The sequence below is a fragment of the Myotis yumanensis genome, unplaced genomic scaffold (genome assembly GCF_028538775.1).
Source record: "Myotis yumanensis isolate MYYU_CA2020_CCGP unplaced genomic scaffold, mMyoYum1.0.hap1 SCAF_16, whole genome shotgun sequence".
NCBI lineage: Eukaryota > Metazoa > Chordata > Mammalia > Chiroptera > Vespertilionidae > Myotis > Myotis yumanensis.
The window spans coordinates 31,443,235-31,470,195 of NW_027223767.1; the positions used below are offsets into that span (position 1 = coordinate 31,443,235).

At 38.4% G+C, this 26,961-nt stretch overlaps 1 protein-coding gene across 3 annotated transcripts in view; it reads left to right on the top strand.

Moving 5' to 3' along the window:
• Positions 1-26,961, top strand: part of BCAS3 (BCAS3 microtubule associated cell migration factor) — a 470,653-nt gene that overhangs the window by 181,901 nt on the left and 261,791 nt on the right. For 2 of the 3 annotated variants that reach the window (XM_070394364.1, XM_070394365.1), the window contains exons 17-20: positions 6,227-6,271; positions 14,826-14,950; positions 17,082-17,247; positions 20,021-20,121. In XM_070394364.1, the coding sequence (XP_070250465.1) occupies positions 6,227-6,271; positions 14,826-14,950; positions 17,082-17,247; positions 20,021-20,121 (437 nt within the window). The remainder of the gene's footprint in view (positions 1-6,226; positions 6,272-14,825; positions 14,951-17,081; positions 17,248-20,020; positions 20,122-26,961) is intronic. The other variant, XM_070394366.1, reaches the window with a different exon arrangement.

Sequence of the window (26,961 nt, forward strand, 5' to 3'; positions counted from 1 at the left end):
CGATGAAGGCAAAGAAGTGCTAGAAATCATTTGGTTCAACAATCACTCAAGTCAAACAATCCATTTCATCAGTCTCAGATTGAAGGCCTCCGTAACGTTTTTATCACTTGTAAATAGGAATAGTTCTCCACATCTATTAAAAGTGAAACCAGGTGCTAACGGATTGCTCCTTGTTTGGGAGCATTAAGTTTTTATAGTAGGGATTTACTAAGCAGCGTTTTGTAGATATTTGGTTGAGTTAATGAATCATGTAAGTGGTAAAAAATTTTTAATGCTTCCTATCTGTGTAAAAGTTTACTAAATCATTTTCAGTATGCTTAATTTTATGTGCATTAAATCTAAAATTATTTATATATACACATCACTTTATGGGCACAAGCAGAGAAGAGTTAATTTCAAAAAGAGGTCAGAGTAATTTCATGGGAATAAAAAATATAGAAATGAACTTGGGACTGAACTTACTTCTTTGCTCTTAACTAGCTGATCAATTTTAGTGAAGTAAATATGAGATAATTTGGTTTCCTTTTCCTTAAATGGAGCAGCTCCCGGCTCTTTTCTGTTGGGGTCCAGCCCCAGCGGGTCCAGGGGTTCCCAAAGGTGTAGACAGAGTCGGCGAAGAATGAATGACACGGAGACAGCTTTCAGTTGATCAGCATAGCCAGGTTCTCTAGCCAGGTTCTAGCCAGGTTCTCCAGCCAGGTTCGGTATTTATTGTCCTGTTACATCTGTATTTATACCAGTTGATTTTAATCCTATCCATTCTATTCCAAAGGTTAGGGCGTTTGTTAATCTAGTTCTGTTGAGTTTAATCCTGTCTAGGATCATCTCTGTGTTCCATTACAAGGGCTATTCCAAGGTCACTGCTCTACTGATAAGCTACAAGGAAGTGACTAAAGGAGATTATCCTACCCGGTAAAGGTTATGTCCTCCCAGCCTCGCCGCTTGCCTTCCCTGGGACTGCCCTGTGTCAGTGGGTCTCCAGGGGTATAGGCTTTGGTGCTTTCCCTGGCGGGCAGACCCCTGGGGATGTGGGCCCAACAAGTCCCAAATTTATTGCCAACAGTCTCAGTCCAAGTTCTTCATAAGCAGTACATGTTATTTTTGTAACACTAGGGGGTTTCACTGATTTATTCTCTTCCTTAGTCCTGTTAATCCCTAACTCCAGGGAAAAAATCCCCACCTGGGGAAACAACCTTTCTCAAAGAGGTGACCTTGGTTAAAACACATAGCGCTAAGAAGGGGAGCAAACATATTAAGAACAGTATGCCATATACACCAGGTCCCTTGAAACATGCTGTGCAGATGTTTCTTCCCTGCAGCGACTGTGTCAAGCAGCAAGGATAGACCAGCTTCCGGCACTTTTCCCCTCTCCTATTCACTTTTTTTGTGAGCAGTTTGAGGTAGGTATTAGGAACCTTGGGCCTGACCCTGTAGGCGTAGGTGGTAATGTTGTGGAAAAAAATAGACTGAGGAGTCTGCAGCCCTGGCTTTTCCTCTCAGTTCCGCCACCTGTTAACTGTGTGTCTTAGGCCAGTTTCTTCATCTGCACAATAAAAATTTATAGGTATAGATGGCAATCTTTCAGCCTTTCAGTGTATGAGTTCCCATCGTGCCTTTGATGCCATTTCCTGATTTCCAGCCTCACTCATTGTTGAGCCCTAGGCCAGTGCTGAGCAATTTCCATCTAGGAAATGTAGATGATTGTGCTTATTTAGAAATGGCAGCATTTAATAGCGTGTATTTGATTATCTCTAGTTGAAATTTGTAGACCACATCTGCCATCAGAGCTTGCGAAGGTGAATAAATGTCATTGGCATATAGTAAGCCGTGAAGAAGGCCTATTCCTTTTTCTAATTCCATTAGGTCTACCTTGTCTAGACAATTTGTCCTGAGCCCCAAATCACATAGGCGAAGTTCTGAGAATTAATAGGAAAGATTTGGTATAGTAACACACGATAATTCTCCACCTCCCAGCCTTGTCTGCTCTAGGTATTAGTTATTTTTTTATTTTTTAAAATATTTTTTATTGATTTCAGAGAGGAAGAAAGAAGGAGAGATAGAAACATCAATGATGATAGAGAATATATATATATATATATTTTTTTTAAATTAATTAATTAATTAATTTTATTGATTAAGGTATATCAAATGTGTGGTTAGATATACAAATGTGCCGCTTAGTTTTACACAATGTATTACAAATGTGTGGTTATTTCCCCATTGCCCCCCCACCCCCTCAGTCCTGCCCTCACCCTCACCCTCTGGTGTCTGCTTCCATTGGTTATGCTTATATGCATGCATACAAGTCTCTTGGTTGATCTCTCCCCCTTACCCCCACCCTCCCCTATCTTCCCTCTGAGGTTTGAGCATCTGATTGATGTTTCTCTCTCTCTGGATCTGTTTACATGTGCAATATACTTATCACAGTTTGAGTTTTCAATTTTTGTGCTAAATCAGTAGAGTACTTAAGCCACACCATAATTTGTCCCATTTTACCATAAATCTATGGATTTGGGGTGGGGGTGGGGAGTGGGGATAAAGTATATTATATACTGTATTAAAAGTCAGAAATAACTTCCTGCAGATATCTGACAACCTATTTATGCTGTTCTAGTTTCTTTTCTGCCGCATTTGCCAGAATTTGAACATTATCTAATTTTCTCTAATGAAAAGCTTGAGTTTATAATTTAAATTTGTTCATTGAATATATCTCAAATTGGACAGTTTACCTTCAGTTTGCCCTGCAGATCAATAATTTGAGAGCCAACAGTGCCATACGTCTCTTTAGTAGGGAGCAGCTAAAATGAATGAAAAAGTAAAAGTAACACTGGAAAATGACATAAGGACTAATTTATTTGCATGTGTGTCCATTTCAGTTGCTCTTAAACAGGGGGCATGCTGGATGTAGTAGGGTCGTTAGGGCTCCTAGAAGATACTGTTAGAGAAGATGGCTTTACAATTTTACTCATGGTGTCGTATAGCTTTTCTTCTGCTTTTTCTCTGTTCAGTATGTTTAATATTTATATATGCTCATTCTAATGTTGGTTAAGTGATGGTGCCTGAATTCTCACAGGGTATGATCAGTCATAAAATAGGACTTTCAAAGTGTCTTCATAGAGAACTTAGATTCCAGTGATTTCGTTAACTCGGCAGATGATTGAGCCTAATCATTACTAATACCTTTTTAGCACTAGATTCAGGTTATAGAGGATTTCAAATCAACCTTTTTACTTACATTTAAGAAACCTTCACAAGTTATCTTGTTTTCTGCTAGCAAGACCAGAGCTTTTGTGGTGCTATGTGGAATTCAACAAAATGCATGAGTTTAAAGACTTACATAGCATTGATGCACAGTTCCTTCCGGTCTTCTGAGTATCTCCAGAAGAAACCCTTTGAGAACCAATGACCTAGTCATTGCACGCTGGACAATCAACAAGTCTGTAATAAATATGTCTTGATATTTAGTCTCTTGATCAGTCCTAGTGTTTGTCAATCAGAATTCAGCTTTAAAAGGACATATTCATGGCAAAGAGAACAGGTTTTATATAGCAGGATTGTTAAATCTGCTAAATCTTAATAGCTTTTGAAAAACACACATATTCTTAATATCTGACTTTGATAAATTGAGTTGAATATATTCATATAATTTTAATTCAACATAGACTCCCACTCTCACACTCTACTTCCTACTAATCACCCCATATAAAACTCCAACTGTGGGATTTGGGAGGGGAAGGAGAAAGTCATAGGTGAAGACAGCTGGATCATGGACTTGTCCTTTGTGACTTTGTATTTTCATTCTTTTGCTATTGAGGGAAGATGAAGCAGGCACATTTCAAAAGAACAGCTGACACTACCCATACAAATTCAGTAATTACGTCAGTCACTCTAATTCCTTGGGGTTTGGGGCTCTTCTCTTACATGTTCATGGCAGAGGTCCAGTTTGTAGGAGTGGGTAAGAAGTGGTTGAATATAGATTGGGAACATGCCAAGTGTACATTCTAAGGCAGGTTTTCACCCTGTTCCCCAGCCCTCTGATTTCTCCTTAAGCTGTGTTATCCTTACTTGATTGAAGAAGGATAAAAATATGTTCCCTGTTTATATATAAGGGACACCTAAACCTGGCTTTATAGGTGGGGAACATCAGCTGGTCTTTTGAAATGTAGAAACTTTAAGGTTTTGTTTCATTTTTGTTTGGTTGGTTTTGGGGGTCATTTTGAAGCCTTTTAAGTCATAAAGAACTATGGTAAAACTACCAAATTCTTTACAGTGAATGAGCTATATAGTTTGGTATTTGGAATGAGATGGGCGCATACCCGGCATCGATACAATATACACTAAAGAGCAACTCATGCCTAAATGCTCTAGATCACAGGAGCATTTGAAGTATTTGATTATTTCAGATGTTCTGCAGCATGAAGAAAATTAAAGGAAGAGGGTACTGTGAACCAACAGTAACCTCTTCACTTGGGAGGTATATGTGGGCATATGGAAACGTATTGAACCTTGCATTTTCTGATCATTTCTGCATGGCATCTCTATGTTATTGAGAGATTGGAATTTTCATGTGGTCTCAGTTATTTAAATTACTGTTTGTCAAGGTGCAGGGCGAGCTGCAAGTAGTATTTTGTTTCTGATGTAATTAGTGGATCATGAAATCAGAAGAGGAAATTTTCATTTTTTTTCATTAATGAAATAGAATACAATAAAATGCATGTCTGCAAACACACAGCTTTGGCATCACCTAGGAGCTTGTTAGAAAAGCAGAGTCTCAGACTCCACCCAGACCTGCCCTGTTAGAATGTTTATTAATCTTTGTTATAACTAAGTCCTAAAAAGTAAAGTTGATTACAACCAAAACCCATTCATTAAATTGTTTCAATTTGCGTGTTTCTATGAACAAACCAGCTTGCACCTGAAAATATATTTTTATGGGTCACAGTAAAAAAAAGTTTGAAATCCACTGTTTTAAATGTGAATGATGGCACTTTATCTCTGGTTGTGGTCTTACCATTAACTGTGAGATAAATGTAAGATAAATGAGATAAATGCTCTGCATCGGCATCATCTGCAAAGTTTTTCTTCTATTTCTTGTTTTTAATATCAGTTCTTTCATCTCACTCCTTCTACTTAGTGTCTCTTACTCCTCTGTTGCCTTGTTCCTAGCTTCTGTGCTTCAGTCCTCAGAATGGTAGCTAGTGTTGTGAAACATTATCCTCAAGTTTCAGTTTGGAGCCAAATATACTCAGTGCACTGGGAGATTAATACTAATTAGCAGGATTTTTGAAATGTCCCTCGCACCAAAGTTGAAGAAGAAAATAACCAAGTTTTGATAGTGTGCTTTCCTTCTCAATTTGTTATTCCTTCCAAATGTCAGATGTCATAGCAACATTTTGTTTCGGGTATAATTAGATCACTCGGTCTTCTTTGTGTGCAAATGTGCATAGCACGTCTTAAATACTGTGAACAGAGTATTAAGAAGAAATATGTGTAACACCGAAGTCTGACTTTGTATCCCCAGTTGTATTTAAAGCAAGCAATTGTGGCTTTAGTTTCCTAATTCCAGCCTCACCCAATGGCGGCCAGGTAGAGGAAGCTAATCTCTTGTATCACTATTAAGAGAATGGCCAGTTTCCTGGAATGTGACCCTAAATGAAAATAAGTCATACTACTTGTATTTAGTGTTTGTTCCTTTGACCAGCAATATGCAGTTCAACTTGCTATAAATTAGCAGCTTAGAAATATGTGCTTCCTTGCTCTGGCTCTGGGACTGCAACCTGTGAACTGCAGACAATGCTTGCAGAATTTTGATTGAGTTATCTTTGGCTAGTTTTAAACATTCGGTGTCACACAACCCCACATCTGTTGCTATACTGATCCCACTCCTTTCGCCATCCAATTACTCCATTTAACTTGTACTTTGTTTTAAAGGGCCTCAGAACTGAATTTATTTTATTTTACCTAGGAACCCTATAGGGTTGCTCCAGAAAAGGGGGAGAAATAGAACATTTTGAAATCTCTGACCCTATGAAAATGAAGGGACTTGTTATATATAATTTTTATTGGTTCTATCAAGCTCATTAGTATCTACAGCAGAATTACCAATGATTACTATTTTCTTCAGTGATTTACCATACTCTATAACAGTATGATATACATGTATTTGTTAATGTTAAATGAGTTTTTCTCTAATTTTTTTGTGCATTTTCCCCCCTTTTCCACGAAGGCCTTATCTGTTTGGAGCGGGGTGTTTTTCCATAAAAGCTCCATGGTGAGTCCCAGTTCAGTCCCGCATGCCTAATTCATTTGTTGTACTCTCAGAAAATAACTGTTTTGTACTGTTGTTTCCGTTGCATGGCCTGAGCACAGATAGACGCACCGAAGTACTGAATAATTTGTAGATGGGACATGAATGTTGATATTTAAGCTTTCAAAGAGCAGTTTTCTTGGGTTTACTTCATTTCTTGAAAAGTCAAATTAAATCACAGTTTAATATTAAAGAAAAAGAAATTAGAAGAATTCTCTCTCATAATGCTAGTGTATAAGCAAGGCTAACATGCCAGTTTAAGGCTCTGAGCACTGTAGTAATAGAAGCTCCCTACACATCCTGCTGAACATTTGGAAGACTTGATTATATTTTGAAATATGAATATATTTAAAGTATACTATAAATACCCTATAAATTTTAAGTGCATGTGGTACCAGAGGAACAAGAGTCACTTCTGTTTTGAATAATTTTGGTGTTTAAGGAGGAAATTTGTGTTTCACATTGAAACTCCTAAATAATTTATAATTTTGAGCTCATAGCACCTACTTATCGTAACTTATTTATTTTGGAAAATTCTTACATAACTGTACAGACTACAGGTTTGTCTTGTAGTTAGACACGATGGAGTACTTTTATATAAAGATGTGAAATAAAATGTATTTAGAACCTGGTATAGTGTGTTTCACATAATGGATAAAAGTCAGGGCTTCGGAATCAGACTTCCTAGATCTTAAATCTCAGCTCGTACACTTCAGCTCGTACACTACCTATATGATCTTGCGTGGTTTTTCTGTTTCTTGGTTTCCTTATCTGTTAATGGAGTTACCAGTAGCACCTAACTCATAGGTTCATTATGAGGATTACATGAACTAACAATGTAAATTGCTTAGGACAAGAAAGTGCTCAATGAATGTGTTGCTACTATTATTTTCTTTTTTATTCAAAGGAAAAATATCATTCTTGAAAAAACTTTAAATTAGATTTTTTTAATTTTTATTTTTGCTTTTCAGAGTAAGTGAGGCAAAAGGAAGTTTTGGGCAATGTAAGTTATGTCAATATTGTAAATTTACTCAGAATACTTAAAAGAGTTCTGCCCATATAATATATAGTTCTCATAACTGCTACTAGGAGTTGTTTATACTGTCCCATTATACTAGGAAAAGAAACTTCCAATAGTTTTTCTCTTGTTGGGCAAAAAGAAGCTCAAATACCACCTTAAGGGTACAGTATAATTAGACACAAACTAATTGTACTATTCATATGCCATAGGAACATTTGAAAATTTCATTATCATATAAGAATAGAGTGGCAAACATAAAAATTTTCTGTGTGAAATGTAGTATCAAAATTAGGACACAGGTCGTAAAAGGATTCTAAACATATTTAGGGCATAAATGAATAAAAATTCCATGAAAGTCCATCTTTATTCTTTTTGTTAGCCAGGTTTCTTAAAAAAACAAAAAAAACAAATAAGATACATGAATCTTACTTAGGAGCTTATAGTGAACAGTCGATCTTTAAATGCCAGATTCAGCATACGATAAAATTTCTTTGCAGGCTAAACTTAGAATTAAGTTCACTCTTAAGATAAATGTCTCATTCTAAGTACAAAGAAAAGAGTTTTAGCATGTTAATAAGGATTGAAGTTTTAGCATAGAAGTAAAGACGTAGTAACAAATGTTGTATGTTAAATAAGAAAAGTCCATTCCTTCAACAGCTTATGTGCTCCTCAAATTTAAGCAAAAGCACTTGTCAACCAGAAATGATTTGAGGTTGAAACAAGATTAAAAGAGCCAGATTAAAGAAAGGGATATGTGAAATATAGTAGACTTTTAAATCATTGCCTGTCTTTTAGAAGACTGCCTTGTGGTTTGTTTGATGCCATCGTTAGCTCACAAGAAACTCGTTTTTAGTCACTTATGCTAGCCTACAAGATCCTCCTTTCAAATGCGTTCCTTTACTAGTGGTGCATGTTTTTCCCATTAAGATCTTAATGAAACCTCAAATTAAGGCAGCAAAATGAATATAAATTTGACAACTTCCATGTTGTTTATAAGAGCTTCTTTGTTTTAACAGTTTTTGCTACTTTTTCCATGGTATTTAGCATTCAACTTGAGAATGTTTTATTTACTGTTCTGACATAGAACATTATGCTAAATAATTATGTTTATAGTATTTCCACTTGTAGGGTAATATTTGTATTGTGGAAGAATATGAAATTTTTTACAGTTCCTCTTAAAATGTTACATAAATTTTATACAACATTGTTATTACTTTCAAGTTGCAACATTTATATTTAAATATGATTTTGCTTTGGTTAGGTCACAATTTCTACTTATTTTTCATTCTTTGATAAACTTGTTGAAGTGTTTAAATGCATGCAGTTTCAAATGAGTCAGTTTGAAATAATGTCTTTCCCTTTGGTAGTAAAATAAACTTGTTGGAAAGTTAACTGTGTAGGCCATCTTCGTCATTTTAGCTATTTATACGTTCTCAGGATTATGTATACCCTAGGATATTTGAGTTTGAATGACTGTAAAAAATAAAGTAAAATAATCACACATATGATATACTTTTTTAATACAACAATTTGTATTGTGAATTTTTGAAAATAAATTTTGCTTTCAATATTACAAATAAGTAACACGTATTTATTGAGCTCCTAATGTGCATGTAGTATTGTGTTTAAGCTACTGCTATTTTTGAATTACTAATCAAAAGAAAAACTACATATATAATAGTGTGGAGGAAAGGTAGTCCGTTTGAATATCTCTTACACATAACCTGTTTTTGTATGATATAAGGTTAATTTTAAAGAAGAATTTAAATGTTACATAGTAAGTTATATTAAAGTGTTAATTAGCATTGTCTGAGATTATTCATTTGATTTATATATAAATAGTTTATTTAAACTACCTTGTTCTTTTGAGAGTATTAAAAATATAATTTTGACAGTCTGTAGGCCAGGGGAAGGTCATGGGGACAAAAAGGAGACATATGTACTATTTATAATACTTTAAACAATAAAAAAAAAATAAAAAATAAAATAAATATATAATTTTATTTTTGGAAGGAAAGATTTATATGAAGAGAATCTTTTATGTGCAAAGTTTAGATAAATCTGTGAGATTTTTTAAGAACACTTTGTGATAGGATAATTTTAGATATATTATTAATATATTTAAAATAAAATACTTCCAGTTTACCTTTTAGTTCTTATTTTAGAAAAATAAAGTTGAAAGTGAGAGAAAACTTCTAAATTCCTTTTCAAAGCTTAATCTCGGTGAGGCATACAATGAAAATTGCTTCTTTAACACGAAAACATTTTACCACTTATAGTTCTTACATCAGTGTTGTGAGCATTTAAACTGAAATACTGAATGTACCCTTATGTTTTAGAAAAGGAAAGAAATGGTGCTTCTATCTCCGTCTAGCTCTTTTCATGCCTGTGTCCTTCTAAACAAGGCACCCAACATTGCTGCTTTTCATGCCATGCACAGATACATCACTTATATCCTGTTCTGTAGGACCCAGTAAAATTACCCAGATGGCCATCATTTTACTGTAATTTTAAAGCAGATAGCGATAGAGTCTTGCTGGGTTTTTGTTTCTCTTTGCAGTAATGTTGGAGAGAAAAAAAACAGGCAAGAGAAATTCAATATGTTAATCTGACTGTATTACATAATACAGTAAACGCCAATTGGGTAACTTCAATAGTCTTTGTAAATAATTTTAAAAATGTCGTAATGTTAACGTCCCCAGAACTCCTGATGGCAGTAAAAATGACTCTCATTCTACGACTAGATAGTTAAGTCTCTCAGAAGGGATGAACAAGAAGTTAAACTCCTGGGTTTCAATTTAGCACCTTATTTCTTTTGTTTCTTTGTATGTTTATTTTACTTTTGATTTTGTTATCTTGTGTCAAGTTTAGTAAGTATGATTCTTATTTGCCTGATATGATGAAAGTTGAGGTCATTCCATTCTTCTTTTACATTTTGCTCAAATACTTGTTTTTCTTTTGGAACATGGGTTCATTTATGATGGGTTCAGTGGAGTAAAGAGCACAAGTTCTCAATAGGAAGGAGCCCATCTGCACTGTCAGTATGTCTCATTCCCATTTATAACCATAATTAACACAATTGAATTTCTGGACACCCATATACATGGGAATTTCATTTTTTATATCATATCATTAATTTAATAAAATAATGAATAGAGGAGAGGAGGCCTCCAAGCACCCAGAGGTATTCTTTTTAAACTTGCAAATGTTTTGTGATGGGATTTGAGCATAAAGGGAGATGTTTAGAGAGAAAATGAAATAAAAGGGCTAGCATTGGAATACTTTTCTAAATGGCTGTGCCACTAATCTACAGGTGAACACAATTTACAAGTCTAGCTTTTTTCACTTTTAATTCTTTCGCATATTTATCATTTTTCAGTGTTTTATTTTTAAAAATTTTTTTTTATTGATTTCAGAGAGGAAAGGAGAGGGAGGGAGGGAGGGAAGGAGGGAGAGAGAGAGAGAGAGAGGGAGAGGGAGAGAGAAACATCAAATATGAGAGAGAATCATTGATTGGCTGCCTCCTGCATGCCGCTGACTGGGGATTGAGCCTGGGACCTGGGCAGCCCCAACCATGAATGGAACTGTGACCTTCTGGTTCATAGGTCAGTGCTCTACCACTCAACCATGCTGGTTAGGCCATTTTTCAGTGCTTTACTTTTTATTTTATTTTATTTACTTAATTTATTTACTTTTAAATATATTTTTATTGATTTCAGAGAGGAAGGGAGAGGGAGAGAGATATAGAAAGATTAATGATGAGAGAGAATCCTTGATCGATTGGCTGCCTCCTGCATGCCCCCTTCTGGGGATTGAGCCTGCAACCCGGGTGTGTGCCCTTTACCGGAATCTAACCCGGGACCTTTCAGTCCACAGGCCGATGATCTATCCACTGAGCCAAACTGGCTAAGGCCATTTTTCAGTGTTTTATATCTCTGCTAACAAGGGTAGTTTGCAATGGAAAGATTCTGGGTTATTGCGGAAAGGTTCAATTCTGCTTCACCTCGCATTCCTGGTATTGGATTTTTTTTTTTAAACTTAGGATGAAGGGCAAATTCAGTCAAATTAAAATTTTCTCCCATTGGTTATAGTACACAGAAAATACTTTATTAATAATAACCTTTAGATTATTTCCCTTTGTATTTTTCTGGAAGTCTTATATACGCATGCACATATTTTATGTTCTATTTTGCTTAAATACCATAGTCCTTCCAAATGTAGGTTGATGTAGAAATAACTTGTTATGATTATGTTCGTCATGTATGCTCCATGCCTAACACACAACACTATGTCATGTAGGAGGTAGCAAGTTATTTTCAGGGAAGAAAACTTATTGAACACAAACTTTTTTACTAATGTGATTTATTAAGGGCCCATCTGAGGAAAAAGAAAACTAGGAATAAAAATGATCACTACAGACCTAGCTGGTTTGGCTCAGTGAACACATCATCAGCCTGTGGACTGAAGGCTCCTGGGTTCCATTTTGGTCAAGGGTGCATGCCTGGGTTGCGGGCTCGATCCCCAATGTAGGGCGTGGAGGAGGCAGCTGATCAATGACTCTCATCATTGATGTTTCTATCTCTCTCTCCCTCTCCCTTCCTCTCTGAAATCAATAAAAATATATTTTTAAAAAATCACTACATAATGTTATGCATACTTTTATTATAAGTGCTTATTCTCTATAGGAAATAATGAGTTTATGTAAAATGATGCTGTGTTGGTGCTTTTTAGCTGTATGTTCAGAAGCTGAATTATTTGCAGCATTAAAGACATGTAAGGGATTTCACCTCTGATATTGGCTGATTAGACTGTAAACTAATAAACATACAGAATATATTTTTGCATGGCCAAAGAGTAAATCGACGTCCTCTCATATTTCTACTCTTTATTGTTATGCTATAAAGGTCGCTCTCTGGTCCAGCAGCAACTATTTTAAAGTCTTTTTAGGATGTATTCTCTAGATCCGCCATAGTCTCTCTTAAGAAGTGGCATGAGCACTTGTTTTCTATCTTGTTGCTTACCACATGATTAAAAACAAAACAAATATAACATTCAGTAATTTGCCAAGAGCTTTGAGTTCCTTGTGAAGCTTATTTATACGTTATAGTCTTATTGTTTCCTGATGGTGATTCTAGTAAAAATCACATAGTCACACAATTAGAAACACCTTTCAAAAAATTCTGCAATGGTGTTTTTCTCTCTCCTCCTCCTTTCCAACCTCCCCAAACACTTAAGGGTTAAATGACCAATGGAATTTAAAAGATGCTCCTTACAGGAATTTAACAGCTCAATGATAGTAGTTCAGTGATGGAAATAAAGGCTTTGAGGGAGGGTTTACATTGTAATGTAGTGCAACAGAGAGCATCTCCACCAGAAAGAGCAATTCTGATGCCATTCCCCGGGAAGGGGCACTCTTGTTCAGGTGGAGCGGACTCTTTCCTTTCTGTTGGTAGCTTATTGCGGTTGTGCGAAGGTTATTGCACTTGTGAAACTGTTTCATTTCCTCACAGAAACTTTAAAAAAACTATCTTTATTCCCTTCAGTGGAAGTCTGACTGTGACAGGCACTCGTATTTTAGGCGGGGATTCGATCTTTATGGGCAATGACACAAAGCGCTTAAGAAATACCGATGGAAAGCAGAGACCTTTTCATATATGGAATATGCATTATGTTGGATCTGGTAGCAAGGGAGGGACCCAAACGACCAACCACAATGGCCTCTGATCTAAACTTTGTGCTCTCCCTACCAGGAAGTTGTCAAAACAGAGGGCTTGGGAGGTAAAATGGGTGAGACTATTTCAGGTGTCTTAAGGGTCTGGAAACAGATTACAAATGCAAACTCTAATTAAAAGAAAAATAGAAGAGTGTTAACATTGCTGAGAATTATGATATGGGGAAGTACTGCCCTTAGAGCTTTATGCACTTTAGCTGATAGTGTTTCTTTCTTTCTTATTTATTTATTTACTTATTATTTTTTTCTTTATTGATTAAAGTATTACATATGTGTCCTTATCCTCTCATTGCCCCTCCCACCCCCCACTCATGCCCTCACCCCCCTGGTGTCTGTGTCCATTGGTTAGGCTTATATGCATGCATACAAATCCTTTGGTTGATCTCTCCCGATACAGTGTTTCTTAAATCTGAGTATGCACCAAATGTCCTGGAGGGCTCCTCAAAAAAAAAAAATCCCACAAATTGTTAGGCTCAACCCCCAGGATTTCTGATTCAATAGGTCTAATGAATATTTGCATGTTACGAAGTTCCAAGTTGGCACTACTAGTCAGGGACCACACTTTGAGAACAAATATACTAATCCTTAAAATAACCCTATGAGGTAGGCATTACTTTTATATTTTTTAATTTTTTTACATACTAGTAGTCTGAGCTCTGAGAGGTTAAATAACTTAACCCAAAGTCACAGAGCTAGTAAGTGGTAGCATGGGGTTTCAGATTCAGGTTTCTTCCTGACTCCCCAAACCAATCTGTCTACATCCAACCACACTTTATTAAAAGATGAAGAGATAAAGGACAGTGAGCAAAACAAGGTAGAAATAATGTTACTCAGCATTGGAGACTGACTAGCAAAGCAGGAACATCGGGCTCTGTTATTCCTGTGCCCCAGCTAGGCTGTGACCATGACCAGTGTGCAGGGAGGCTGTTGTCTATGAATTAGAGAAAATAATGCCATCACTTATTGAAGGTGTTTGGCAAATTGCTAATGAGCTTTGGGAAGCCTCTGACAAATCAAAAAAGAAGGGAAAGAAGGATTTGAAAGAATAGAAAAGGTTGGTACTAGAAGTTGCTGGTATGAAAGCTGATTTGGGGAAAACAAATAGGAAAGTGTGTGCTTTTTAATGTCAGTTCTGAGATGTAGCAGCAGTTACGTAATGTATCCTCAGACACATGAAAAACAGAACAAAAACACACACATCATTTTCACACATCTACGAAGAAAAAACAAATTGGAAGATCAGCGAATATAATTGCATGACATCATTAGATCGACCCACACGTTGTCTACGTCCTTGTAGCACTGTGGCTAAGAGCACTTTCAGGGTTTCATTCTGTATCACCTCATTATTTTCACTCATGCTGTCTCCATTCAACTGAATTGTCACCCCCAAATCTTATCTATCAAAATGAAAAGGTAAACTGTTTTACTATCCCGAGATGTTTATGGTGGTTCTGTTGCTTCACTCTGAAATCTCCAGGGAATTGTTACCCATCTGAAAAGAAGTGACTTGGATTTCCCCAGCACGTATTTCAGAAAGGAGTTAATTTTTATTGATCTGATAAAGCTCTGGAACTTTGAACTAATTTTACTCTTACTGCAGAACACAGCCTCACACTACCAGTTATTAAGGCAAAATGCATGTCCACATTGAGGGGGCGGTTGAATACTTAGGGGTGGAATTTTAAGGAAAAGATGTCATTATCTCAAGGACTGTGACTTCCTCATGGTAATTTTTTTTTTTGCTATCATTTTATTTTTTTAAGCAAAGTTAAACCACCTCCACAAATTTCACCCAGCAAGTCAATGGGCGGAGAATTTTGCGTGGCTGCAGTGTTTGGGACGTCCAGGTCATGGTTTGCAAATAACGCTGGTCTGAAAAGAGAAAAAGGTGGGTATCTCACTGAGGGTTAAATGGGCCTTTGGTAATATTTGTTTCTTGAGGAAAATTCATAGCTTTTCTCCTTATCTCTGTTTTAGAGATGAAGTGAACTTGAGATTGTGAGTTTAAATAGCTAAAAGCACTAGTTAGTAAGTGATGGTATCAGAGTTTGAAATTGGGGTTTTTTAATGTTAAATCTGAGAGCAGGCAGACAGCTCTGGTGGGGGTGGGAGGGTTGTTGGGATGGTGGTGGAGGGATTGAGCAAAAAAAAAAAGAGAACTCACGGACATGGACAACGGTGTGGTGATTGTGGGGGTTGGGTGGTGGAGAATGGAAGAGGGCATAGAGGCCATAAATGGTGATGGAAAAAAAAAATCAACAAGTTTGCCATATTATAAACTAAAAGTTAAAAATAGGCTGCCACTCAGAAATAAAGGTCATATTTTATGGTAACCATTGCTCCTTTGAATTCATATAGTTATTTAAAATTTTTCTTGTTATTGTCAACCCTCATGGAGGGTATTTTTTTCCATTGCTTTTGAGAGAGAGTGGCAGGGGAGTGGGAGGTGGGGAGGGAGAGAGATAGAGACCTACAGAGATAGAGATGTGAGAAGAGATATCAATTGGTTGCCTCCCACTTGTGCCCTGACCGGGTACATGCCCTTCATTCAGAATCGAACCCACGACCCTTCAGTATGTGGGCCAACGCTCCAACCACTGGGATACACTGGCCAGAGCGAATTTATATAGTTTTTTTTTTAATCCCTTTTTTGATCATCAGGATCAACACCTAAAATGTTTACATTAATTTCCATTTATTGTGTGATGGCTGACTGATTCTGTGTAGAGGAGAATCCCTACATTGATGGACCACGAATTTCATTTTGAATAAGCTTTCCCCCTCATTTGAGTTCTATTGAAGTAGGTCACATTGCTATTATTATGAGGCACTGCTTTGAAGAGTTCCAAGGGCTGTATTGTTCTTGGCTAAACGAAACGGTTCTCCGTTGCGCTTAATGCTGGCAATCAGACGTCAGCCCCTTCCCTGGTTATCGCCTGTCAGTGACCCTCTCCAGGGAAATAGGATCTCCCGCACAGCAGGTTCCTTACCTGAGTGGGAGAGGATACAGCACAGAACGCAAGCCTTCCATTTCCTTATCCCATCTTTATTTTTTTGTTACCTCCTTAGCTTTACTGATGCTATCGAAATGACTTTTTGTTGCTAGTTAAAACCCTCTGTGTAGCTCGATTTCAAATGCTTCTCCCTTCTGTTCTAATTACCCTTTTAACTTGCTACTCCTTTATGTACCACTGACTGGTCATTAGCCATTTTCCCAAATCAGCTGTAATGAATTCCTCTGGCCTAGAGATAAGGTGACCCACCCAGCATTCAGGAGTGGTTTTCTATGCTCCGGTTTTACTGTAAAACCCGAGATAGAGGACTGAACCTGTTCTGGCAGTGAGGACATGTGTCCTCCTTCTAAAGTCATTTGATTAGGTCCATATTCAGCACCTGACCTCCCTCTTCATTTACCATGGAGGCCAGGGATCCAACTGAGAAAAAGAAGGAAGAGGATTTGGGGGAGGAGGATGTGTGAGTTTTTTGCTTGTTGGTTTGTTCGAATCCAGAAATGTGAAAGGGAAAGTGGATGAGAAGTTGGGCTGATGTCAGCGTACAAAGGGCTCTCATGCACTTGAGTGGGTACATCTGGTGCCACTCTTAAGTCTTTGTCCATGCAGTGTTCCTTTTCAGTCAGTCTGTCCCTGTCCCGCCTGATAGCATTCTTTTTTCATAACGTGGGACACATTATATTGCAGACAAATATACCAGACTGAAAAATATTGTTTCACTGTATTAGAAATTTGCATATACTTACATCATTCTTGAGGTGCATTCCTTAAGATTTAAAAAATATTTAGATAGCGTAGACACTTTTAAATTCCTTAGTTTATACTTAGTAAGAGACAACTTTTAGGCAAGGAGCAGACACCTTACCCATTCATGTGAACAAAATTCCTGCCTTTTTATTTTCTCTTAGTAGCCCCAGAAGAGATTAGAAATTCAATAGCTTATAAAAACTATGCTGTGCTCCTTTTAGGTCATTATCAAACATCCAGGTTCTATTTTTTTGTTTGTAGATCAGTCCAAACAAGTTGTAGTTGAATCTCTGTACATCATCAGCTGCTACGGGACCTTAGTGGAGCACATGATAGAGCCACGGCCGCTCAGCACTGCCCCCAAGATTAGCGATGACACCCCACTGGAAATGATGACATCACCTCGAGCCAGCTGGACTCTGGTTAGGTAATACCACCTTTCTGTTTTCTTTTTCTTTCTTTCTCTTGTTTAAAATTTTTAAAAATTTATTTATTATTGTTTAATCTTCATTGTTGAAAGTATTACATATGCCCCCCTTTAAAAAATTGTTTACATTTCAGTAATAGGCTCTTCGGGACTGGTTTTGGCTGTGGGTTGGGGACTCGGCTCTTTGGGTCCTGGCTCTGCCCTTTGGCAGTGGGTTCAGCTGTTCAGGATGAGTGTCAGCACATAAGGACTAGGAAAAAAAAATTTAATTCATAGGGCACATATGCATTCTGGTCTGGTAATGGGACCAAGTTTTAAATTGTCTACTATCTGGTTATCTTGTGACATCATTGCAAAGATAAGCATAAACCCTTCTGGAGAAAGTATCCACAGTCTAACTTGAAACCCCTCATCTCCAGAGGCCCTTGTCCGTGGACCCGCACTGTGATGGGTCTGCCTCCCAAGCACTCCCTTTTCCGCCCCCTCAGACTATAGCACATGGGCCGTAAAGTCAAGCTTCCATGCAGTTATTATAACGAATGAATCACTCTCTAAATAATACTTTGAATACATTACAAGGAAATTATACTCCGCAGCATTAAACACAGTTGGTTAAGTTTGGAAAAAATAATTTTTTTTTCAGTAATATCCAATTTCCAGGCTTTATTGAGGTATAAAATATTAAATGTGTACAATTTGATAAGGTTTGACATCGGATACAGTTGTGGAAACCATCACCATAATTAACATTATAAATATATTCATCACCTGCAAATGTTGTTTAATGCTTCTTTTTAATCTCTCCCTCCTGCCACTCTTTATCCCTACCTCTGCCATGGAGCACCAGGCAACCACTATTTGCTCTCTCACTGTAGATTACTTGATGAGTTTTAGAAGTTTACATACATGGTATCAGAGTGTGTATTCTTTTTTTGTCTTGCTTCTTTCATCCAGCAAAATTATTTTGATTCATCCCTGTTGTGGCATGTATTGATAATTTTTTCCTTTTTGAAATTGAGACATAATTTACACATAATACAATTCACCCCTTTAAAGTAAATTTTCACTAGGTTATGTACCCATCCATCACCAGTCAGTTTTCATCAACCCCAAGGGAAACTTGATACCCATTAGCAGTCACTCATTTTACTTTCTGTCTCTATAGATTTACCTACTTAGGACATTTAATATAAGTGGAATTAGACAAAATGTAACCTTTTTGCATCTGACTGCTTTCACTTAGCATAGTGTTTTCAAGGTCCAGCTAAGTTGTAGTATGTATCAGAACTTTTTTCCTTTTATGGCCAAATAATATTCCATTGCATGGATATACCACATTTTGTTTACCCATTCATCAGCTGACCCACACTGTGATGTGACTTTTTACCTGCCATGAATTACGCTGCTAAGAACATTCGTGTACAGATTTTTGTGTGGTCATATATTTTCAGATGACTCATATGTGCCTCAGAGAACACGTCCTTTTGAACTCCTTTCTCCTTGTATCTTTGTGTTACCTCCTCTCGGACTTGGGTTTTGTTTTTTCTTTTTAATTTTCCACATGCTTCCCCTTATTTCCAGTCTCATGCTCACTGAAAATAGAGAGTGCACTGAGGCAGTCATTGAAGGGAAATAAACTAACATAAATAGATTGGAAGGTTTCCTTTACAGTTATTCCCCAATATATAAAGGCTAAGACTGTAGAAGTATTTATTAAGAATCAGAGTCCTGCCTGGCTGGTGTGGCTCAATGTTTAAGTGTTGACTCATGAACCAAGAGGTTGCTCAACTGGTTTGATTCAGGATCCCCAGAAGGAAGCAGCCAATTGATGTTTCTCTCATAAATGTTTCCATCTCTTTCTCCCTCTCCCTTTCTCTCTAAAATCAATAAAAACATATTTTAAAGAAATGAATCAGAGTCCTTCTTAAAAGTACATAATCACTAAAATCTTTATAAGCTAATACGGATCGAGAAGTTAAATCTAGAGTAAAACCTTTTCAGTGTAGTGTACTGAAAAGGTTAGTGGCTATACACGTGTAGATGGTATAGGAGAGACAGAAAAAATTGGTCCTGACATGTATGGAAGGAAACAGACAAAAATGGATATGAAAATGATCCCTTTCCTTTTGACATTTTAAAATACTCTTATATTGATTTTTCAAGGCTCCAGCATTCTTTACTACTACTCTACTGCACTAGATTAATTTGATCAGTAGCTTATTTATCAGGTTATTCATGAGCGGGCAGATCTAATTAAAATTACTGCACCATCATTGTTGAAATAAGTGGTTTATTTTGGAACTCAGATGCTAATTTGTTCTTTAATACGTCACCCACGAACATAACTGTGTTTTTCCCCACCATTGTCTTCCCTGCTTTATTCTATTTGAAAATACACACATATTCTGAGAATAGAGAGCTCTAAAAATTGTCAGAAATGAGGTAAAATTAGAACTACTTAGTTTTGACATTTGAATTCCACACTTCCTCTCTGTCCAGTATTTTGAATGTCCTGTCTGTCCTATGCCGGGGGAGGGGGGGTCTGCTTTAAACTGATACTGGCTCTGTGTGATTAGTATGAATCACTGCCACCTTTTTATTCTTTTCTAAGCAGATGGCCTTGTGTTTTAGGTTTCAGCACTCCAACAAGTTCATTTTAATGATTACAAAGATAGTGTGAGTTTATATCAATGTCTGTAAGTGGTGACAGTGATGTTGATTTACATACCATCTATTAAGCTTAAATATTAATATTCTTCTGCTGTTTCCTTAGAACTCCTCAATGGAATGAATTGCAGCCACCATTTAATGCAAACCACCCTCTGCTCCTGGCTGCAGATGCTGTACAGTATTATCAGTTCCTGCTTGCTGGCCGTAAGTAGTTCCTATGTTTTTCTTTCCCTACAGTTATTTTGAGATTTCATCTTCAAATGCCGACTTTTAATGCAACCATGCGTATTACCACTGGTCCATCATTCATCAGCCATAAACAATCAGATGGAGACAATAAGATATTTACTACAAATATAAACCATAAGACTTAGCATGCATTAAGTAAGCCTCTGCTGTCCTTGTTCCCTGGCCGTGAGATACATGCTATTATGTAAGCTGGGAGGGAATTTTCTGGTGGGCTCAAAGGTGTTAACAACAACAACAACAAAAGGATACTGGTATCTGTTTCTGACATGAAAAAATTAAGTACTTTTTCACCGTGAAAACCGTGTTGGCAGATTTTTCTTTTTGTAGAATTTTACTTGCTATAATGAAGTAATGATGGCAACTCCATTGGTTTTTGTATGTCTACTTTCATATCCAAACCCTTACATTTATAGAGATTGATCTGGGTACTTTTGTTACTTGAGAAAATGTACATTGAGATAGAAACAGCCTTGTTTATGGTGGGGGGGGGCATGAAAAAACAATTTAGTATTTATTATCCAGTTTATGGTCATAGAATTAAAAATTCCTCACAATTATAATTCAATTTTGTAGAAGTGACTGGATCCTTAATTTCCCTTCATGGGTCTGAGCAGTGCATGTTTTTAAGAAACTTCCTAAAAATCAACATTGACGTGTTTTTAATGGAGTTTTGTTGTATTGGACTTATTATTTCACTTGCTGTATTTATACAGCATGAGGTAAAATATTTTCTAAAACTTTTTTATTTGATGTTTATAATGTGTTACATATTAAACTGAAACAGAGAAAATTTATTGACTTTGCTCTAAAGTTATGAGACTATAATTGCAACAAATAGTTGGCAGTCTTGCTCTCATATAATTGAACTCACTGATTTTTCCAATATGCATTTATTGAGTGATTTCTATGTGGCAGGCACTTGTGATTTAAAGTGAATAGTACGTTGCTCTGTCCTCAATGAATTCACTGTCTATCTCGGGAGGTAGGTGTTTAATGAAAAAGTAATATAAAATCAGACCGGCACATCAGTGAAGCGTTTGGTTAACAGTGAACTATGAGAACAGTGACTTAGGTTGCCAAAGCCTTTACCAGGAGGGGTTTATGTAAAGTGGTATTTTGGTTCAAAAACTGAGTACATGATAGTTGTTAGGTCCTAGGTTATCTAAGCATATATTTAACTCTATCATATGCATTAGAAAAAAACATGACACTTATATAATATCTTATTAAAATAAGAGAGCATTTTCCTCTACCCTTTATTATGGGTGAAAATAATTGTTAAGTACAGTTGACTCTTTCAGAATTAATATTAGTTGGTTTGTTTTATTCTTTTGATAGGCCTGTCCAGTAGACCAAGCAGGTCTCAAATATTGGAGAAAAAGATATGGGCAAAAAATAAAATGCATCTATCTTTATCCTTTAATTTTTTTCTTCCAGCAAATTAAACTGCTTGATATTACTTGATTATAGCAGCTCTAAACACCTTTGTCCAATTCTTGGAACTACAAAAATCCCCTAGTGCATATTTTAAGTACCACCACTGTAGGCAATAGCAAGCCATCAGATGTTCTCATTGGAGTGACACCATCAGAACTGCATTTTAGAAAGATCACTTGGGCAGTCTGGTAATAGGAGGTTGAGAGGAGCGGAGGGGAGTAGAGGCTGAGTGATCCTGGAGCGAGAAGAGAGCTTTAATTAAGGCTGCATTACACAAAAGTCAGGGCAAATCTGTGATCCAGAGCAGAGTTGGGATAGAAAGGAATGAGAGATAATTTGACAGAAAGCAGTCACTGATGATTCTGTGATTTCTAATTAAAATATCCTATCTAATAAAAGAGAAACATGGTAATTAGCCGTACATCCGCCACCCTTCCCATTGGCTAATCAGGGCGATATGCAAATTAACTGCCAGCCAAGATGGCGGCCGGCAGCCAGGCAGCTTGAAGCTAACATGAGGCTTGCTTGCTTCAGTGACGGAGGACTCCAACGTTCCCCGCCTGCCGCTGCCGGCCTCTGAGCTTGCAGTTTGAAACATTGTTACAAATATAGAATCTAAACAAAACCCCAGAAACCTGCTTTCAGCTAGCCGGGATCTCAGAGCTGGAGTTGAAACAGTGTTGCGATTATAGAACCCAAACAAACCAGATACCTGCTTTCAGCAGCGGAGGCCTAAGAGCTGGAGCCAAGCCTCAGAGCTAAAGCTGGCCCAGAATAAAAAAAAAAAAAGAAAAAAAGGAGTGGTTGGGAGCTTCAGTCACCCGCCAGCATGAAAACAGCCCTCAGCCCCTCACCCAGACTGGCCAGGCACCCCAGTGGGGACCCCCACCCTGAAGGGTGTGTGACCAGTTGCAAACAGCCATCATCCCCTCACCCAGGCTGGCCAGGCACCCAAGCGGGACCCCCACCCTGATCCAGGACACCCTTCAGGGCAAACCAGCCGGCCCCCACCCGTGCACCAGGCCTCTATCCTATACAGTAAAAGGGTAATATGCCTCCCAGCACCGGGATCAGCGGAGCCGCGAGGCCTCCTGGCACCAGGATCAGCGTGACGGGGGCAGCGCCCAAACCCCCGATCACCCTGCGGCTCTGTGTGTGACAGGGGGCGGGGCCACAACCTCCCTATCCGCCCTGCTCTGTTCGTGACAGGGGAAGGCGCCCCAACCCCCTGATCCGCCCTGCTCTTTGTGTGACAGGGGGGAGCTCCCCAACCCCCTGATGGGCCCTGCTCTGTGCGTGACAGGGGGGAGCTCCCCAACCCCCTGATCGACCCTGCTCTGTGCGTGACAGGGGGTGGTGCCGCAACCTCCCCATCAACCCTGCCTTGAATGTGACAGGGGGCGGTGCCCCAACCCCCCAATCGGCCCTACCCTGAGCGTGACTGAGGGTGACTTCGCAACCTCCCGATCCGCCATGCTCTGTGCATGACGGGGCGGTGCCCCAACTCCCTAATCAGCCCTGCTCTGAGCCTGACCAGGGGCTGCACCTAGGGATTGGGCCTGCCCTCTGTCACCCGGGAGCAGGCCTAAGCCAGCAGGTCGTTATCTCCCAAGGGGTCCCAGACTGCGAGAGGGCACAGGCCGGGCTGAGGGACCCCCCCTCCCCACCGAGTGCACAAATTTTTGTACACCGGGCCTCTAGTATAATATAATGCATTTTGCATGGACCTTTTGAATATATCAGGTGGACTAGCAATGGGATAAGAATGAAAAGGCCTGGGTTTCAGCTCCTAACCATTTGTCAATAACTTGATAAGTATAAAATATCAATAATAATAATTACTGTTATAAAGGAGTTGTTATGGTCAATGAGGTGATGTTAAAGTCCTTTAAAAACTGTAATACAGGCCGAAACCGGTTTGGCTCAGTGGATGGAGCGTCGGCCTGCGGACTGAAGGGTCCCAGGTTCGATTCCGGTCAAGGGCATATACCTGGCTTGCGGGCATATCCCCAGTGGGGGGTGTGCAGGAGGCAGCTGATCGATGTTTCTCTCCCATCGATGTTTCTGACTGTCTCTCTCTCTCCCTTCCTCTCTGTGAAAAAATCAATAAAAAAAAAAAAAATGTAAAATGTTTAAAAAAAAAACAAAAAACAAACAACAAAAAAAACTGTAATACAGTACCCTTATTTTCAAATAGTAGACTTTAGGGCCTTAATAATGAACTAGCTATTCTGGCCACCTGATTTTGACCATGTCCATTGTCCACTTGATGGATCATCATTAATATACTTTTTCTTATCTTTTGAAGTGTTACTATAATAGGTCACTATAATAGTGTTACTATAATAGGTTACTATAATAGGTCTTGAAATACCTAAGCGACAGGTAATTTGTTACTACTTCTGTACATTGAGAGTGTAGACACAGAATTCATCTGGATTTTAAAGACACGTTTTCTTACATAAAGAAAGGATATTTGATTGAGAATATTCCAGTATATGACACGATTGAAGCAATTAAATAAAATATGCACAACGTGACATCTGCGTCAGAGGTACAGCCTGACATACAATTGGCAAAAGCAATGCTGGAGCCAGTTTATAGAGAATGCTTTTCCCTGCCCATCTCTTGAACCCTTCATGCAAGTAGAACCTCATTAAAAAGACTTCCTTATTACCTTCCTGCTTTCTCTCCAAACGCTCCTTACTGAAACCAGGTGGAAGAGTGTGGCCTCTTGAAACACGGGATACCATAGTTGACACTGGAAAATTTTTGGCTTTACTTAGCCATATTGAAAATCACATCTTATTTCCTGACTTGAAGACCATTGATAAATACATTACTACAAATATTTTCAAATAGAGCCATTTGGAGTAAAATTCCAGTGCTAACTTCACAAATGCTGCAAGCATTTTCTTTGGTTCTTTTTGGATCTGTGGATCAGGTGAAGCAGACTTGTGCAAACTCCGGAAATGATAAATAATAGTCATCAACAAAGAATGATGTAATTGGAAATGGGAAAGAGACGTGGTCTCAGGGAGAAGAGAGTAGGAGAGCCGGATGTTTAGCAAGGAGTCCCCACTCCCCTTCCAGCCCTATAATCATAATAGATGCCCTGCTAGTTGATAAACAGAGTTCTGCATGTGTGGCAGGAGGGCAACTGGTGGGGAGGGAAAGGAAAACCTGCCTGAAACACTAAATACTAACTTTAAAGTGAAGTAAGTAAAAGGGCCAAATTTTGTATTTGTAACTGTGGTCACATTTCCTACCTATATTAATTGAATGGAATGGTATAAAATTGAGGATTTGGGGTGTATCATTAAATCATACTAGAGCTGCAGTTGCCAACCTTTCGAACCTCACAGACCACCGGTTGGTGACTGCTGCTCCAAAGGTTTCCTTAAACCAGCAGTGGTCAACCTTTCGGACCTCATGGACCACCAGTGGTCTGTGGCTCACCGGTTGGCGACCGCTGTACTAGAGTGCTCCATATAGAGGTCCCTATGGAGGCAGGGAGAACTCTTTGTTAGTAGGTTGAGCCTTAGGAATTGCCGATTTAAATAAGTTTTTTTTTTTAAGTCAAATATCAGCAAAATGACATGGTTTGAATATATTGATGAATTTATATGTGCAAAGTGAATGTAAGATGGTAATCCAATCCTATCTAATAAAGACAAACATGGTAATTGACAGTACCTTCGCTACGCCTCCTATCGGCTAATCAGCGTGATATGCAAATTAACCACCAACAAAGATGGCAGCTAATTTGCATACTGCAGGCAGGGTGGGGCAGCGCCATTCCGCCTGCCCCGCTGCCATTCGGGCCTACTATTTGCCACCCGGGGTGGTGGGGCGGGACAGCAGCGATCGGCTGGCCAGCCTGGCCGCCATCTGGGCATCCCGTGTGCGACCCAGCCTGGGGCGGCCAGGCGGGGCAGCGAAGGCTTGAAGGTGGCTCCGGCCGGAGCGAAGGCCTGGGTCCTGGGTGCTGGAGGAAAACCGGTACCAGAGGAAAACTGGTGCCGGCAGCCAGGGGAAGGGAAAGCCTATTGCACGAATCTTTTTGTGCAACAGGCCTCTAGTCTTCATATAACTCAGTAAAAGTAAAAGTTGGGAATTATTATAAAAATGTTTTTTCCTTGGTTATAAGTAATGTTGGGAATAGTTGATAAAAATATTATACAGAGGTTAATAGTTTTTTCCTAATGCCATTTCTAAAATAGGCATTTTAAGTATGATCCTAAAGTAGATGACCTTTTTTAAAAAAGCCTGCTCCAGAGCTTCCCCAGTTGTAAATTAAAAAGGGGCATCCTGAATTGACTTGGGGAAAGTTGTATTCATGGGGGGAAATAAAGTTTCCTCCTTTTCTTTCAGGAAATTGGGCAGCAGCAGTATTTTTAAGTTGCTGACATTAGGTAGCTTTGTTGGGGGTGGAGGTCAGACTTCTTTCTAACATAATCCTTGGGTACATGAGAAGTTCCTCCCTAAGCTTACTGAGGTTTTTTTGTTAAGTAGTAACAAAAGGCCATTCAACAGAAATACAGCGTTGATACACAACAGAAAGGTGACTGGAATCTATAGAACCTTCCTGTGTTTTACTGGGAATGTAATTGTCTTCCTCTGCCTTCAAAAGCATCAGAGGAATGGTGGGGAGAGCCTTTGCTACCAGATGGAAAGGAATGAAGAACATTGAAAATGTTTAAAACTGATATCCTTCTCACCAATGTGTTTCAATTGGATTTGTGTGAAAATAATGTGCTTTGATTTCATGGAGTATTTCTCGAGGTTCCATTTCAATAGTAGCTCCCCACAAAGACAGAATAATAAGGATCAGTTTACTATCCTGCCTGAAACAACAACACAAACCAGAATATAGTTTAAAGCAGGGGTCCTCAAACTTTTTAAACAGGGGGCCAGTTCACTGTCCCTCAGACCGTTGGAGGGCTGGACTATAGTTTAAAAAAAAACTATGAACAAATTCCTATGCACATTGCACATATCTTATTTTGAAGTAAAAAAACAAAACGGGAACAAATACAATATTTGTATTTGCATGTGGCCCGCGGGCCGTAGTTTGAGGACCCCTGGTTTAAAGCAACTATTTTCGAATCATTGGACATCAGGGAGTAAAGGATAGTGATCCTTGAGAGATGGGAAATAATGGGGCAAGCCCTACAATTGCCTTGGTTTATTGCCTTAAAGGATTCTCTAGACCAATAGTTCTCAACCTTCCTAATGCTGTGACCCTTTAATACAGTTCCTCATGTTGTGGTGACCCCCAGTTTCATTGTTACAAATTGAACATAATTAAAGCATAGTGATTAATCACAAAACAAATTGTAATTATATATGTGTTTT